We start from the raw sequence: 16,937 nt of genomic DNA, 5'->3' as shown, positions 1-16,937 counted from the left end.
TCATTCCATCCGAAAAATTTGCATGCCAGCTTAAAACCAAAAAAGACATTACGGGCCCTAAACAATCTCGAATGGCTAAAATAACATTGTCGGTCATCACGAAGCGATTTATAGTTTTAGCATATACATACAATGTGCGAATTTCATCCAATTCGGAGATAGCATCATTCCATCAGAGAAGTTCGCGCGACAGCATAAAACCGAAAAATGACATTTGGGCCCCTAAACAATCCAGAATAGCCGAAATAATATTTTCGGTGATCACAATGAGATTTATAGTTTTAGCATATACATACAATATGCGAATTTTGTCCAATTCAGAGACTGAATCATTCCACCCGAAAAGTTCGCGCGCCAATCCAAAACCAAAAATGACATTTCGGACCCCTAAATAGTCTCGAATGGCTGAAATAACATTGTCTGTAATCAAGAAGTGATTTATAGTTCTAGAATATACATACAATGTGCGAATTTCGTCCAATTCGGAGACTGCATCATTGCACCCGAAAAGTTTCTGCGCCATGCTGAAATTAAAAAACGACATTTTGATCCCTAACCAGTCCTTAATGGTTGAAATAACATCATCGGTGATCACGAAGTGACTTATAGTTTTGGCATACATATACAATGTGTGGATTTCATCAAATTCCGAGAATGCATCATTCCACCCGAAAAGTTCGTGCGTCAGCCCAAAACCGACACATTACATTTTGGGCCCCTAAACAGTCCCGAAAGGCCGAAATAACATCGTCGGTGATCACAAAGTGATTTATAGTTTTAGCATATATATACAATGTGTGAATTTCATGCAATTCGGAGAATGCATCATTCCACCCGAAAAGTTCGAACGCTAGCCCAAAACCAAAAAACGACATTTTGATCCCTAAACAGTCTCGAATGACCGAAATAACATCGTCGGTGATCACGAAGTGATTTATAGTTTTAGCATATACGTGCATTGTGCAGATTTCGTCTAATTCGGTTTCTTATTTCTCCATTTTTGGGGCTACAAAAAGCCAAAACAACCCTGGTTCTTTCTTTCTTTCTTTCTTTATAATCTCAATTTTTTTTTAATGTCGGTTTATTGAGATTAAAAAATGATTTAACAAGAAGCAAATGTTAAGGATTTCAATAGGATATAGCAGATTAGTGAAGGTTTCAATAACTCTTATGCTTAAAGAGTATCATACCATTAAATAATATATATATATATATATATATATATATATATATATATATATATATATACACACACACACTGAAGTCCCAATATTTTCAACAATTTGAAAAAAAGTCATAAACTTTATTTTTTTGACAGTAAAGTCCTAATTGACGATTCCACAAGAAAGTCCTAAAGTTTATTTTTTTGACAAAAAGTCCTAATTACCGGCTAACCGGGAAAAAAGGGTAAAAGTGTCAAAAACTGTCGGGAATTTGGATTTTACTGTCAAAAAAATAAAGTTTAGCACTTTCTTATCAAATCGATGAAAATATTGGGACTTTACTATATATATCCTCCTAAGCAGTCTCGAATGGCGAAATAACAATTTCGGTGATCACTAAGTGATTTATAGTTTTAGCATATACATACAATGTGCGAATTTCGTACAATTTGGAGACTGCATCATTCTTTCCGAAAAGTTCGCCCGCCAGCCCAAAATCGAAAAATGACATTTTGGACCCCTAAACAGTTCTGAATGGCCGAAATAATATTGTTGGTGGCTACAAAGTGAGTTATATTTTTAGCATATACATACAATGTGGGAATATCATCCAATTCGGAGACTGCATCATTCCACACGAAAAGTACGCGCACGAGCCCAAAATCGAAAAAAAAAAATTATTTTGAGCCCTAAATAGTTCCGAATGGCCGAAATAATATCGTCGGTGATCACGAAGTGATTTATAGTTTTAGCATGTGCATACAATGTGCAGATTTCGTCCAATTCAAAGACTGCATCATTCCACCTGAAAAGTGCGTGCGCCAGCCCAAAACCGAAAAAAGACATTTTGAGCCCCTAAACAGTCCGGAATGGCCGAAATAACATCGTCGGAGATCACAATGTGATTTATAGTTTTGGCATATATAAGGTGTGAATTTCGTCTAATTGGGAGACTACATCATTCCATGCGAAAAGTTCGCGCGCCAACCCAAAACTAAAAATGACATTTCGGGCCCCTAAACAGTCTCGAATGACCAAAATAACATTATCGGTGATCACAAAGTGATCTATAGTTTTAGTATATACATACAATGTGCGAATTTCATCCAATTTGGAGACTGCATCATCCACCTGAAAGTTCGTGCGCCAGCCTAAAACCAAAATAACATGGTCGTTGATCACAAAGTGATTTACAGTTTTGGCATATATATACAATGTGCGAATTTTGTCCAATTCGGAGACTGCATCGTTGCATCCGAAAAGTTCGTGTGATCACGAAGTGCTAGCCGAACATAAAGTAACAACTTTTTGCAACGTCGAAAGGGTGCTGATGGCCCTTCTTATCATTTGTTGGCTAGCCCTTTGTATTTCATGGCATGGCTACATGTGCCCTTTAGATTTGATGACACTTCAACCGGGGGTCTTTTTTCATCCTTCGATGCTAACTTTAAACTCCGACTTCCAACTCCAGCTTAAGTACTTCTATCGATCAATTCTGGTTCAAGATTTGAAACTGAAAGTCGAACCCAACGAGTGAAGTATATGTAAGGATTCAGAAAAAAGCAATAAAAAAAGAAAGATTTCACGACGATATCAATTCCGTCATATCTGAAAGAAATTCCTGAAATAAATAAATAATTTTGTCACTTCAAGAAAGAAGGAAGGAATTCCATCAATAATTGCCAAATCCTAAATTCAGTATTCACTGATAGATAGAAAGATAAATCCTGTAAAGAAAAGAAAAGCGAAGGCTTGAAATCAAATCCATCTTAATACGAAATTTAGAAATAAAAAATCTTTCCACTTCCAGCGCACCTCCTTTCCATGCTACTTCTTTCTTTTCCACTTCGTGACCATGAATTATAGGTTGGCATTTCTTTCATTCCATCATGAAAGGCACCTTTGGACGTCTGCTTCAACTTCAAGCCGGGGGACCATGGATCAAGATTTCTGGTTCCCCTTTGATTTTCAACTTCACATTCTGCTACTATTAGAGGGATATGGATATATTTCCCCCGGATATCGATTTATCGGGAGTGTTACTCTTTCCATCAAAGCAATCAGATTGGATTCGATCGTAGAGACTGATTAATCAGTCACCAACCTGCAAGACCAAGAATTTGAAGAAACATCTCTTCTTAGGCTTAAAATCTCTCTACCTCTCAAAGTCACCACTCCTTCCAAGTGTGGAGGTCAGAATCCCATCCTATCCACCCGGGCCATCGTCACCACCTTCTTTTGTCCAATCCTTCTCCTTTTGAATGATTGTCACGCTTCTCTTATCGAGATCAGCTTCCTAAGTTATAACTAGAAAGAATAGTAAATAGCACCGCTGATAGACTTCATATGAGAAAATGGGATGATTCCTCAGGCAATGTAGCTTTGTTGGGGTGCACCTTTGGTAGCAGCGAAATCTCTCTTTCTCTCTGCAAATGCGTCCCATTGAGACTTCTCCCCCTGGGCAGGATCTTCCAACCTTTCATTCATTTCTTGATCCATCAACCTGGGAGCGATGCCCTTCATCTTTCTCTTTTGCTACTAATAATTGGGCTTCCCTTCACCACAAGATGCAAATGATTGGAAGACTCACTTGAGAGACCATCCGCCCAACCTGTCCGATATTCCTGGACTCGCTTTGAACCAAAAGAGATGCTACTTGATCCAAGTATTCTACTTGCGTAGTAGATCTAGCCATATCAAAGCGTCTTTCCTACTTGAGAAAAGGAGTTATTTGTGCTTGTCCGATTGAGGGCCCTTCTCGCTTAGTGGAAAATGTACTCAAATTGGCAATATGAACCTAATGGTTAGCTTTTGATGCCACCATACCATAGGGGCTCTAGCTTACGACTATAAAAAAGAAGTCGATATGGAAAGGCACCGCTAGATCGACTTTCAAAGTCCAGCTAGATGGGACTGATTTCCGGGGAAGAAGCCCCAGCTGCTATGTCACACCCCAAAACCGGAACGGCAGAAACGTTTGGGGGCGGAGGACGTCATGTTTAGTATCACAAGACATGCATCATAGTAATCAAAGTAATGAACAACCATTTCATTAGAAAGAAAGTGTTTACAAAGTATGTGGTCACATAACATAGACTACAAAGTAAATAACAAAATAAGACATGAATCTATACTGCTCCATCTTCTGAATTCCCAAAGCGCGTACCTGTCTGCTGGTCTCATGAGAATACAAGTTATTTTGAAAGCGTAGATCATCATTTAAGATGGTGAGTTCAAAAGATTTTAGTGATGTAATAAGTTGTAATAAAGTTGTAGTAAGTTGTAAGTTCTTGTTTAGAAAAGTTCGCCTGTTCCTCCAGAAAATCCTATATTTCCTACTTTGATGAAAAATAAGTAAAAATGACTCTACAATCCTTTCTATGAGTACTAAATGGATACAAGTTATATAAAACCCAGAGTAAACAAACAATCGATTGTGCGTATCTGCACTAAGCCCACAACCAAACAAGGAACAGGAGGTAAGGCGGAAAACACACATCCCATTGTTTGTTAGATCATTGTTGTATATAACCCTGACGTATTCACTTGGTACTCATGGAGTTAACTGTAATAGTTCCTTTATATTTGATGAAAAGATTCTTTAAGAAAATCCTTATTTCTTTTAGAATGAAAATGGTAACCACAGTGGTTCCTTCTATAATCACTTAGTTTATACTAGTTATATATAATCTAATATCGAATAGACAGTTAACTGTGTGAATCTGCCCTAAGCCCACAACCAAACAAGGAACAAGAAGTAAGGCGGAAAGCACACATCCAACTACCTATCGGGTATTAATTATATATAACCCTGATGTATAAACTAAGGTATTGTAGAGTTAACCACCTAAAGTCCTTTAAGTTTATACTGGTTTAATAAAATGGATTAAACCCTTTACTGGTAAGTTTCTAGTTTTTTCTACCAAATGTTCTATTTTAGAAGTATGTTTTGTACTAGAAAACGATGTATTGAATTTGTATACTATGACTTGGCCCATACCTGGTACCCCTTATGATTACTTGGTGTATACGGAATATATATATAACTAAGATCAGATAGATAGTAGGTTGGGTGAATCTGCTCTATGCCCACAACCAAACAAGGAACAGGAATGAAGCGGAGAGAACACATCCTACTACCTGTCAGATCCGATTAATATATATCCCTGATGTATACACTAAGAAATCATAAAGTTAGCATTAGAGGCCCCCTTTCTACTGAATGTACTAGACTCGATTGTTCTGTTTGTCGTTTGTAAACCGTAAGTTTTTCCTAGTTTATAACTATCTTAACTCGAAAATAGTTTGCCTTAGCTTTCAAGTGGAACTGTCACAATATGAAAGTAATGGAAAAAAGTAAGTACACAGCTGTCTTTTAAATTGACATACCGACGTACTGTATACCTTAAAACAAGTTTGTTTTTTCTATTAATGTCCGGTACTTTGTAGATGTACCCCATATATATAAATCATGGCATATTGTAGATGCACCATATATATATATATATATATATATATATATATATATATATATATATATATATATATATATATGATCATGTATACCCAATTTACTATCACCTTTTGTTTAGAACAATGAGTTAGGGATTGTTGGTATAGTTAGATCCTCTAGTGTTCTCCTGTTATAACACTTAGTATGTCCGTTCTGTTATAGTATCTTAGTATGTTCTTTCTGTTATCATGTATAGTGTATACTATGTCTCTCTGATGTATTGTATCTACCTCCATGTTTCTCTTTATAGTATGCTCTAGTATCTAGTATGAACTGAACCTCTAAACTATACCCCTTATAGTTTACTAGTATTTTACTTGAACTGCTATTGAAAAGACTCATTTTACTACTAACTTATGCTTGTACTTTAAAAACGGAGTTTTGTTAAACTATAAAGTAACATAACTTTAAAAGAGTTTTTGAAATATTTTGATTACTTATAAAAGAGCAATCTTTTGAAAGATGTTTAAAACAAACATTTACACAATTATCATTGTGTTCAACTTGTATCCCCCCCCCCCCTAAAAGCATTTAAAACAGTTAAAAGATTCATTCTAGGGGTATGAACTCACCTTATGTGGGTGATTCAAACGAATATGCGCGTAAGGATGAAAAGTTCCACGAATGAATTCCCTAGACACAAACGAGTCCTAAATGACATATATCACATGTATTGGCATGAATATAGTGTTTATAAGATACTATACAAAAGGAAACACCCCTAGGGACTAGGAAACACTTGGACCAAGTGTTAGAATCACATGTGATTCATCTAAGGTATGTTTAAGGCCAAAAAAGGGTGTTTACGGCCATGGGTTTACGGCCATGGTGTAAACTCATGGTAAAATGTGCATAAGAGGGTGTTTGAATGCTAGGGAAACTTGAGGGACCATTGCTCTACACAAGGATGAGAAAAACCAACTTAATGGAAGGTGTTGAGGTGTTTACGACCACACCTTAAAGTGTATGGCCATAAACTCTCCAAATGGTCTCATTTTGGGTCATAAGGGCAAGGGGTCTCAAAGGTTCATGTGATCCAATGGTTAGCAAGTGATTATAGTTAGCAAGTGATTAGGGCTGATTACATGTTCAAAACTAGGGTTTACGGCCAAGGGAGATTGCTCATGGCCGTAAACTCTCATTGATCTTGGATATTGGTTGATTTCAAGGATGTAAATCATGTACTTCTACTAGATAACAAGTGTATGGAAGGAATACTCACTTTTTGAGGGCCTTTGAGGAGTTTTCGGCCACCAAGAACAAGTGTGTGTTCTTGGTGAAAGATGAAGATCTAGCCAAAAGCTGATTTCCATGGATGAAATCAAAGGGTGATTCAAGAGTAAGACGGATAATCAACAACTAGAGGGAAGAGTCACTTACTTTTGGAAGATCGGGAATGAAAATCTCGATGATACTTGAGAGAGAAATGAAGTGTTCTTGAGGTGGAAGTGAAATAATGAAAGAAAAGTGAATGAAGTGAGTCTTAAGGAAGGAGTTTATGTCTCACCTGGAGTTTACAGCCGTAAAATCTAGTGTTGTGGTCGTGAACTCTTGTTGGTGGTCCTAAGGCATGAAATGTTGCACAATGTCTCTAGTAGGTACATTCTAACACTCATTCCTTAAGTGTACCATGCTTAAAACCCAATAGAATGACCTTTAACAAGGCTAGAAGGCAATAAATTTTTGGGTTGTCACATGATATGCCAGGTCAATCTAAGGTGGGAAGGGATCGAGACCTTTCTCGCGAAGATGGTCTTCTATAGTTTCAAAATCTCAACTTTAAAACAAAACTACTTTCTTTCTTCCATGCCGTCGTCGAAGGCCCGAATTAAGACATTGACTTGGGTCTTGCAGCTTCCAACCTTCAAAGTAGGAGTTTAGGATCTTGTCATGAGCATGCTCCAGAGAAGGCTTTTTCCTTTATTTATCTACCCGTGACCGAGCGGGGATGATCTTCTTCATGATCGGCCAAGTCTGAAAGCTACAAGAAAAGGGGGCCAGAGAGAAGATCTTTTCATCACCTCCTTTGGCTCTTATTGGTTCTCTTGATGATGATTGGTCAGGGCCTTCGTTCCCTATTTTAAGTAGAGAGATGTTCCCGTGGCGAAGAAGTGGAATGATCATCAGAAGGAGGTGAAGGGCTTAACAGCGCCTGGCAGGAATAAGAAAATAAGGAAATTGGGTTGGGTTTGGTCATTCATTCTTTCTTTTTTGGGACTGAAGGATAAATTACAAGCAAGTCGTCTTTGGAGCGAACAAATTACCTCCTTTGAAAAAGAATTTCTTTGGTTATGGCCGATACCTATTGTTGTCGCTGAGAAGATCAACCTGGAAAGGGAAAACAGGATCAAATAGTTAGGCAGACGCTCCCCTTTGGGTGTGGCTGTGTATGGATACGCTAAGGCACCTTAGTGTGCGAGAGGCTGAGTCGTTCATTCAAGGACCGAAGCTTTCATGGAGCTTTCATCTGAATTCCCCTATGTTAGAGACCCTTATTTCTTAGAGTCGTTGAAGGAAAAAGTTGGACAGAGAGGGCGGGTAAATGGTCCAAGGGTCCTTGTCCAGAGGTGGCTAAGCCCTTTCCAGACACATGGAAGAGGAGAGCTTGCTCAGGGAATTCAAATGGGAGACTCTTGTTTGGATGACTGTCGGTATGATGATGTGCTTGATGCTAAAGTTGCCTATTCTCGCTGTGATTCTTGTCGAATCCAATCTTCTTTCTGGAGCACCTATATGAAAGGGAAATCCGGATGAGTAAAAAGGGGCCTTCCTAGTCCTTGAAGTTGTTAGAGTTTGTACTTATCGACTTGTGTGGTAATAGAATGTGCAAATTTCGTTCAATTCGGAGACTACATCATTCCACACGAAAAGTTCAGGCGCGAGCCCAAAACCGAAAAATGACATTTGGAGCCCTAAACAGTCCTGAATGGCCATAATAACATCGTCGGTGATTACGAAGTGATTTATAGTTGTAGCATATACATAAAATGTGTGAATTTCTTCCTATTCGGAGAATGCTTCATTCTACCTGAAAAGTTCGCGTGCCAGCCCAAAACCAAAAAACGACATTTTTGGCTAGGGATGAGATTTAAAACCGGAAAACCGAACCGGAACTGTTATAACCGGAATCTATAGAACCGGTTTCGGTTTCGGGTTTAAAAATTGGCTTTATCTGGGTTCTGGGTAATTCGGGTTTGGGTCCATCGGGTTCGGGCAAACTGGGTCTAAGAACCGGAACCGGTGTTAGGAACCGGAACCACTTTTAGGGACCGGAATCGGTTTTTGTGAAACATTTAAAACATGCATATCTCATTCGTTTCAAGACGAATTGACATACGGTTTTTTCCAATGTGTAGTTTAGAGTTTGTACATGATTTTAGACTATAAGTTTGTCATTTTTAGTTTTATATTGATTGATTTACAGTCCCCCAATGTCGATATATCAAAGCTGGAAGTTTTTAGTTTTTCAGCTTTTTTGTATTCTGTGAAAGTTTTTAAAACATGCATATCTAATTCATTCGAAGTCAGATTGACATGTTGTTTTTTTCCAACTTGTAGTTTAGAGGTTGTACATCATTTTAGACTATAATTTTGTCACTTTTGATCTAATATTTAATGACTTACACGCCCCCAAAGTTAGGATATCAAAGCTGAAAATTTTCAACTTTTCAGTTATTTGTTTTTGTACATTCAATTCTGTGAAAATTTTAACCCGTGCATATCTCATTCGTTTAAAGTCGGATTAACATGTGGTTTTTTTTTCCAGAGTGTGGTTTAGAGTTTGTACATCATTTTGGACTATAAGTTTGTCAATTTTGATTTCATATTAAATGACTTACAGTCTCCTGAAGTCGGGATATCAATATGAAAATTTTTAAAGTTCAACCCACTAACTAGTAAGTAATTACAAAACAAATCCAGGTTTTTCGGGTTTTCCGGTTCTAAACCCGCTTTATCCGGTTCCAACCTACCCACTTTGATGTTTCCGGGTTTTTCGGTTCTAGACCCACTTTACCCGGTACCGTACCCAGAACCGGTTCTTATATACCGGTCTGGTTTTCGGTTCTACAAAATCCCGTTAACCGGTTTCGGGTTTTCCGGGTCCGGGTCCATCCAGTCCAAGTTTGGACCCTGTTGCATCCATATTTTGGGCCCCTAAACAGTCCCGAATGGCAAAAGTAACATCGTCAATGATCGATCACTCAGTGATTTATAGTTTCGGCATATATATACAATGTGCAAATTTCGTAAAATTTGGAGACTGCATCATTCCACCCGAAAAGTTCGGGCGCACCAGCCCAAAACTGAAAAATGACATTTTTGGCCCCTAAACGGTCCCGAAAATGAAATTTTGAACCCCTAAATAGTCCAGAATGACCGAAATAACATTGTCGGTGATCACGATGTGATTTATGGTTTTTGCATATACATACAATGTGCAAATTTCGTCCAATTCGGAGACTACATCATTCCACCCGAAAAGTTCGTAAGCCAGCCTAAAACCGAAAAATGATATTTTGATCCCCTAAACAGTCTCGAATGGCCGAAATAACATCGTCGGTGCTTAGTAAGTGCTTTATACTTTTAGCGTACACATACAGTGTGTGAATTTCGTCAAATTCGGAGACTGCATCATTCCACCCTAAAAGTTCGCGCGCCATCCCAAATTTGAAAATCGATATTTTAGAACCCTAAACAGTCCCAAATTGCGGAAATAACATCATCATTGATCATGAATGATTTATAGTTTTAGCATATACATAGAATGCGCAAATTTCGTCCAATTCGGAGACTGCATCATTCCACCCGAAAAGTTCTTGCGCGAGCCCAAAACCGAAAAACAACATTTTTAGCCCATAAACAATCCCGAATGGATGATATAACACCGTCGGTTATCACAAAGTGATTTATAATTTTAGCATATACATACAATGTGCGAATTTCGTCCAATTCGGAGATTGCATCATTCCACCCGAAAAGTTCGTGCGCGAACCCAAACCCGAATAATGACATTTTAAGCCCATAAACGGTCCCGAATGGCCGAAATAACATCGTCGGTTATCACTATGTGATTTATAGTTGTAGCATATACATACAATGTGCGATTATCGCCCAATTCGGAGACTGCATCATTCCTCCCGAAAAGTTTGGGCGTGAGCCAAAAACCTAAAAACGACATTTGGAGCCTTAAATAGTCCCGAACGGACGAAATAACATCGTCGATGATCACGAAGTGATTTTTTAGTTTCGGCATATATATACAATGTGCGAATTTCGTCCAATTTCGAGACTACATCATTCCACCCGAAAAGTTCGCGCGCCAACCCGAAACCGAAAAATAACATTTTGGGCCCCTAAACAATCCCGAAGTCGGTGATCACAAAGTGATTAATATTATTAGCAAATACATACAATGTGCGAATTTCATCCAATTCGGAGAGTGCATCATTCCACCCGAAAAGTTCGCGCCAGCCCAACGCTAAAGATGGCATTTTAGGCCCCAAAAAAGTCCAGAATGGCCGAAATAATATCGTCGATGATCACGAAGTGATTTATAGTTTTAATGTAAACATACAATGTGTGAATTTCGTCAAATTCGGAGACTGCTTAATTCCAACCGAAAAGTTTGCGCCACCTCAAAACCAAAAAAACGACATTTTGGGCCCCGAATAGTCCCGAATGGCGGAAATAACGTCGTCGATGATCACTCAGTGATTTATATTTTCAGCATATATATACAATGTGCGAATTTCGTCCAATTTGGAGACTACATTATTTCGTCTAAAAAGTTCGTGCGCCAGCCCAAAACCGAAAAATGAAATTTTAGGCCCCTAAACAGTCCCGAAATACCAAAATAACATCGTCAGTGATCATAAATTGATTTATATTTTTACCAAACACATACAATGTGCGAATTTCGTCCAATTCGGAGACTACATCATTCAAACCGAAAGTTCGGGCACGAGTCCAAAGCCGAAAAACGAAATTTTGAACCCCTAAACAGTCCCGCATTACCGAAATAACTTCGTCGGTGGTGTCAATGTGATCTATAGTTTTTGCACATAAATATAATGATCGAAGTTCGTTCATTTTGGAGACTGCCTCATTCCACCCAAAAAGTTCGCGTGCCAGCCAAAAACCAAAAATGATAATTTGGACCCCTAAAAAGTCCTGAATGGCCTAAATAACATAGTCAATGATCACGAAGTGATTTATAGTTTTAGAATATACATATATATATATATATATATATATATATATATATATATATATATATATATATATATAATGTGCGAATTTCTTCTAATTCGGAGACTGCATCATTCCACCCAAAAAGTTCGTGCGCCAACCTAAAACCGAAAACGACATTTTGATGCCCTAAACAGTCCCGAATTGCCGAAATAATATCGGCGGTTATCACAAAGCGATTTTTAGTTTTAGCATATACATACAATGTGCGAATTTCTTCCAATTCGGAAACTGCATCATTCCACTCGAAAAGTTCGTGCACGAGCCCAAATTCGAAAAACGACATTTAGAGCCCCTAAACAATCCCAAATGGCCGAAATAACATCATCGTTTCTCATTAAGTGATTTATAGTTTTAGCATATACATACAATGAGCGAATTTCGTCCAATTCAGAGACTGCATCATTCCACCCGAAAAATAAAAGTGTCATCCCAAAACCGAAAACGACATTTTGATCCCTAAACTGCCCCGAATAGCGGAAATAACATCATGGATGATCACAAATAGATTTATAGTTTTAGCATATACATACAATGTGAGAATTTCGTCTAATTTGGAGACTGATTCATTCCACCTAAAAAGTTCACGCGGTTGCCCAAAACCGAAAAATGACATTTTTAGCCCGTAAACAGTCCTGAATGGCCGAAATAACATTGATGGTGATCACTATGTGATTTATTGTTTTTACGTATACGTACAATGTGCGCATTTCGTCCAATACGAAGACTGCATCATTCCACCTGAAAAGTTCGCGCGCCAGCCTAAAGCCGAAAAACAAAATTTTGAGCGCCTAAACAGTCCCGAATGGCCGAAATAACATCGTTGGTGCTCATTAAGTGAGCTATACTTTTAGCTTATACATAAAATGTGTGAATTTCGACCAATTCGGAGACTGCATCATTCCCCCCGGAAAATTTGCGTGCCAACCCAAATCCAAAAAACAATATTTTAGGCCCTTAAACAATCCCGAATTGCCGAAATAACATCGTTGGTGATCACGAAGTGATTTATAGTTTTAACATATACATACAATGTGCAAATTTCCTCGAATTCGGAGAGTGCTTCATTCCACCTGAAAAGTTCGCGCGCGAGCCCAAAACCGAAAAACGACATTTTTAGCCCTTAAATAGTCCCGAATGGCCGAAATAACATCGTCGGTTATCACAAGGTGATTTATAGTTTTAGCATATACATACAATGTGCGAATTTCGTCCAATTCGATGACTGCATCATTCCACCCAAAAAGTTTGTGCGCGAGCCCCCAAAACCGAAAAACGACATTTAAATCCCCAAACAGTCTCGAATGGCGGAAATAATATCGTCAGTGATCACGAAGTGATTTATAGTTGTTGCATAAACATACAATGTGTGAATTTCGTCCAATTCGGAGACTGCTTCATTCCACCCGAAAAGTTTGCGCGCTACCCCAAAACCAAAAAAACGACATTTTGGGCCCCTAAACAGTCCCGAATGGCGAAAATAACATTGTCGGTGATCACAAAGTGATTTATAGTTTCGAAATATATATATATATATATACAATGTTTAAATTTCATGCAATTCCGAGACTTCATCATTCCACCCGAAAAGTTCGCGCTCTAGCCTAAAACTGAAAAATTACATTTTGGGCCCCTTAACAGTCCCAAAGTCGGTGATCACAAAGTCGGTCATCCAATTTGGAGACTGCATCATTCCACCGAAAAGTTCGCGCCAGCCCTACGCTAAAGATGACATTTTAGGCCCCAAAATAGTCCAGAATGGCCGAAATAACATCGTCGATGGTCAGGAAGTGATTTATAGTTTTAACATATACATACAATGTGTGAATTTCGTCCAATTCGGAGACTACTTCATTCCACCCGAAAAGTTTGCACGCCACCCCAAAGCCAAAAAATGACATTTTGGGCCCTAAACAGTCCCGAGTGGCGGAAATAAAGCCGTCGGTGATCATTCAGTGATTTATAGTTCCGGCATATACATACAATGTACGAATTTCGTCCAATTTGGAGACTGCATCATTCCACCCAAAAAGTTCGTGCGCCAGCCCAAAACCAAAAAATGACATTTTGGGCCCTTAAACAGTCCCGAAAGACCAAAATAACATTGTTAGTGATCATAGATTGATTTATATTGTTAGCACACACATACAATGTGCGAATTTCGTCCAATTCGGAGACTGCATCATTCAACCCGAAAAGTTCGAGCGCGAGCCCAAAACCGAAAAACGAAATTTTGAACCCCTAAACAGTCCCGAATGAACGAAATAACTTCGTCGCTGGTGTCGAAGCGATCTATAGTTTTTGCATATAAATACAATGATCGAAGTTCGTTCATTTTGGAGGCTGCCTCATTCCACCCAAAAAGTTCGCATGCCAGCCCAAAACCGAAAATGACAATTTGAGCCCCTAAAAAGTCCCGAATGGCCTAAATAACATCGTAGATAATCACAGAGTGATTTATAGTTTTAGAATATACATATAATGTGCGAATTTAGTCTAAATCGGAGACTGGATCATTCCACCAGAAAAGTTCGTGCGCCAGCCTAAAATCGAAAACGAGATATTGATGCCCTAAACAGCCCCGAATGGCCGAAATAACATCGTCGGTGCTCACTAAGTGATTTATTGTTTTAGCATATACATATAATGTGCGAATTTCGTCAAATTCAGAGACTGCATCATTCCACCTGAAAAGTTTGCGCGTCTGCCCAAAACCTCAAATGAAATTTTGGGCCCCTAAAAAGTCTCGAATGGCTGAAATAACATCGTTGATGATCACGAAGTCACTTATAGTTTTAGCATATACATACAATGTGCAAATTCCGTCCAATTCGGAGACTGCATCATTCCACACGAAAAGTTCGCGTGCTAGCCCAAAACGAAAAAACAAAATTTTGAGCCCCTAAATAGTTCCGAATGGCCAAAATAACATCGTCGGTGCTCACTAAGTGATTTATTGTTTTATCATATACACACAATATGCGAATTTCGTCCAATTCGGAGACTGCATCATTCCACCAGAAAAAATTTTGCGTGCAAGCCCAGAACCGAAAAACGACATTTTTAGCCCCTAAACAGTCCCGAATGGCCAAAATAACATCTTCGGTGATCCCTAAGTGATTTATAGTTTTAGAATATACATACAATGTGCGAATTTCAACCAATTCAGACTGCATCATTCCATCCGAAAAGTTTGGTCGCCAGCCCAAAACCAAAAAATGACATCTTAGGACCCTAAACAGTCCCGAATGGCCGATATAACATCGTCGGTGATCACAAAGTGATTTATAGTTTTAGCATATACATATAATGTGTGAACTTCTTCCAATTCGGAGACTGCATCATTCCACCCGAAAAGTTCACGCCAAATAACCAAATTCGTTTCTTGTATTCCTATTAATGTCAGTTTGTTATCATGCCTTAACTTCCTTACCCAATAAAGTTTGTGTTTTTCTCCCATTCCCCGAATATTGATAGACATTATCTTCATTGATCAACGGCCTGCTCTCCATCCATCCCCATGATTTCCGCCAAGATTTCATTTCCTCCATTTATCTCAAATCCGACGATACGACATACTTCAGCAGTTTTTTCAATTTCTGAGATACGAGGAATGATTGGGGGTCAAGCAATTTGAGTTGGGCAAGGCACGATTTGAGGGGTACTATTGAGATCTATGGAGGAGGATTTGCGCGAAGCAATATCTGGAACATCCTGGTTTACCTGATCATAACAAGATTCTACATACAATGACTATGCATTTGATTTTGACTATATAACAATCAACTAATTAAGTTTAAGTTTCGGGATTTATTACATTGTCAACAATCAAGCCTAGTAGCAGTCAAACTTAGAGTCTCAATAGTTTGAATGTTTGATGTCAAATTTATTACTTACATAAACATTCTTTTTTTATATTAAAAAAAAAAACATTATTATAAATCATTAATGGAACTTATCTTACAGTATCTAATTTATTCTTAATTGTGACTATTCAGAGAATATGATGTATAAAATTAACTTTAATAGTTTGTACTTTGTATACATCAAAAACAGAAATTGCATTCAATTCCAAAAACAAAGTATATTTCTACATAATTTTCCAAAAATGAAACAATAGTTTCATGGAAAATTGAAAAAAGAACAAAATTCATAGGTATTATATGAGTAAATAAACTGATCATCGGGAGCAAACTTGCTCTTCCTCAATGGTGTCTAACAATGGCTTCTTTGATCTACACATCGAAGCCCGACGTTTAAACTCAAAGGACGACACTTCTTCTTCAATATCATCCAGTTTCATACTCGGTGGGGTTGACACGTTTTCTGGAGCAATCCTTCCAATCTTTTTAGCAGATAAAAAAAGAGAACCTAAGTCAGTACTGGTGACAACTGAGTGAACTCGTTTCATTGGAAACATGACATATACACATGCAAATTCAAGGTCTTCATCTGCATTCATGGCAGAAAACCGTGCCCCAATGCGAAGAGATTTGGAGTTGACAACAAACGAGTTCGGTGATTCCATCATCAGTTCAGCCACTTTGATTGGTTCTTGAAACTTATGGATTTCCCCGTTGGGAAAAATTACTTTTGTAGCCTTTGAGTACTTCCCGTTTCCATGCATTAAGGAACATGAAACGTAGTTACCCATTTGATGATATCAAAGCAACAAGATGATACGAATTTTTTGTTGAGTTGAGATGAGGAAGAAAGGTGAAGGAGGAGTGTGGACTTTATATAAGAGATTAGGTAATAAATTAATATTTTAGCAAATAAAAAAGAGAAAGACAAACACGAAACATGACAGTTGAGGATGTGGGATGAGTTGACATATGATTGGGTCTCAAACCGCGTCCCGGTTTGGATTAAAAAAAGGAAATGTTATGGTTATAGATATAGATTTTAATAACAATACCAAAAATATGACAAAATCTTTAAAAAAATATGGTAACAATTCTTAAGTTCTGTAAGTTCGTCGTATTATTATTGTTATTATTATGTCAACTTAG

At 38.1% G+C, this 16,937-nt stretch overlaps 1 protein-coding gene across 1 annotated transcript; it reads right to left on the bottom strand.

Moving 5' to 3' along the window:
- Window positions 1-15,783: 15,783 nt before the first annotated feature.
- LOC145035726 (uncharacterized) lies at window positions 15,784-16,579 on the bottom strand. The gene is made up of 3 exons (XM_078984230.1): window positions 16,121-16,579; window positions 15,962-16,015; window positions 15,784-15,831 (listed from the first exon to the last, which is right to left on the bottom strand). The coding sequence occupies exons 1-3, from the start codon at window positions 16,577-16,579 to the stop codon at window positions 15,784-15,786; spliced, it is 561 nt and encodes a 186-aa protein (XP_078840356.1).
- Between the last annotated feature and the right edge of the window lie 358 nt (window positions 16,580-16,937).

Source organism: Lactuca saligna, chromosome 3, assembly GCF_052625555.1.
Source record: "Lactuca saligna cultivar CGN05327 chromosome 3, ASM5262555v1, whole genome shotgun sequence".
Taxonomy (NCBI): domain Eukaryota; kingdom Viridiplantae; phylum Streptophyta; class Magnoliopsida; order Asterales; family Asteraceae; genus Lactuca; species Lactuca saligna.
This window is presented reverse-complemented; position numbering and strand designations above follow the sequence as displayed.

What these genes read in the sequence shown, in the direction of transcription:
- LOC145035726 (XM_078984230.1), bottom strand. Translation starts at nt 16,579, where the DNA reads ATGGGTAACTACGTTTCATGTTCCTTAATGCATGGAAACGGGAAGTAC. An exon ending in ACACCATTGAGGAAGAGCAA is followed by an intron (nt 16,016 to 16,120) that starts GTTTGCTCCCGA and finishes AAAATTATGTAG; the next exon opens with AAATATACTTTGTTTTTGGA. An exon ending in CTGTTTTTGATGTATACAAA is followed by an intron (nt 15,832 to 15,961) that starts GTACAAACTATT and finishes ATATAAAAAAAG; the next exon opens with AATGTTTATGTAAGTAATAA.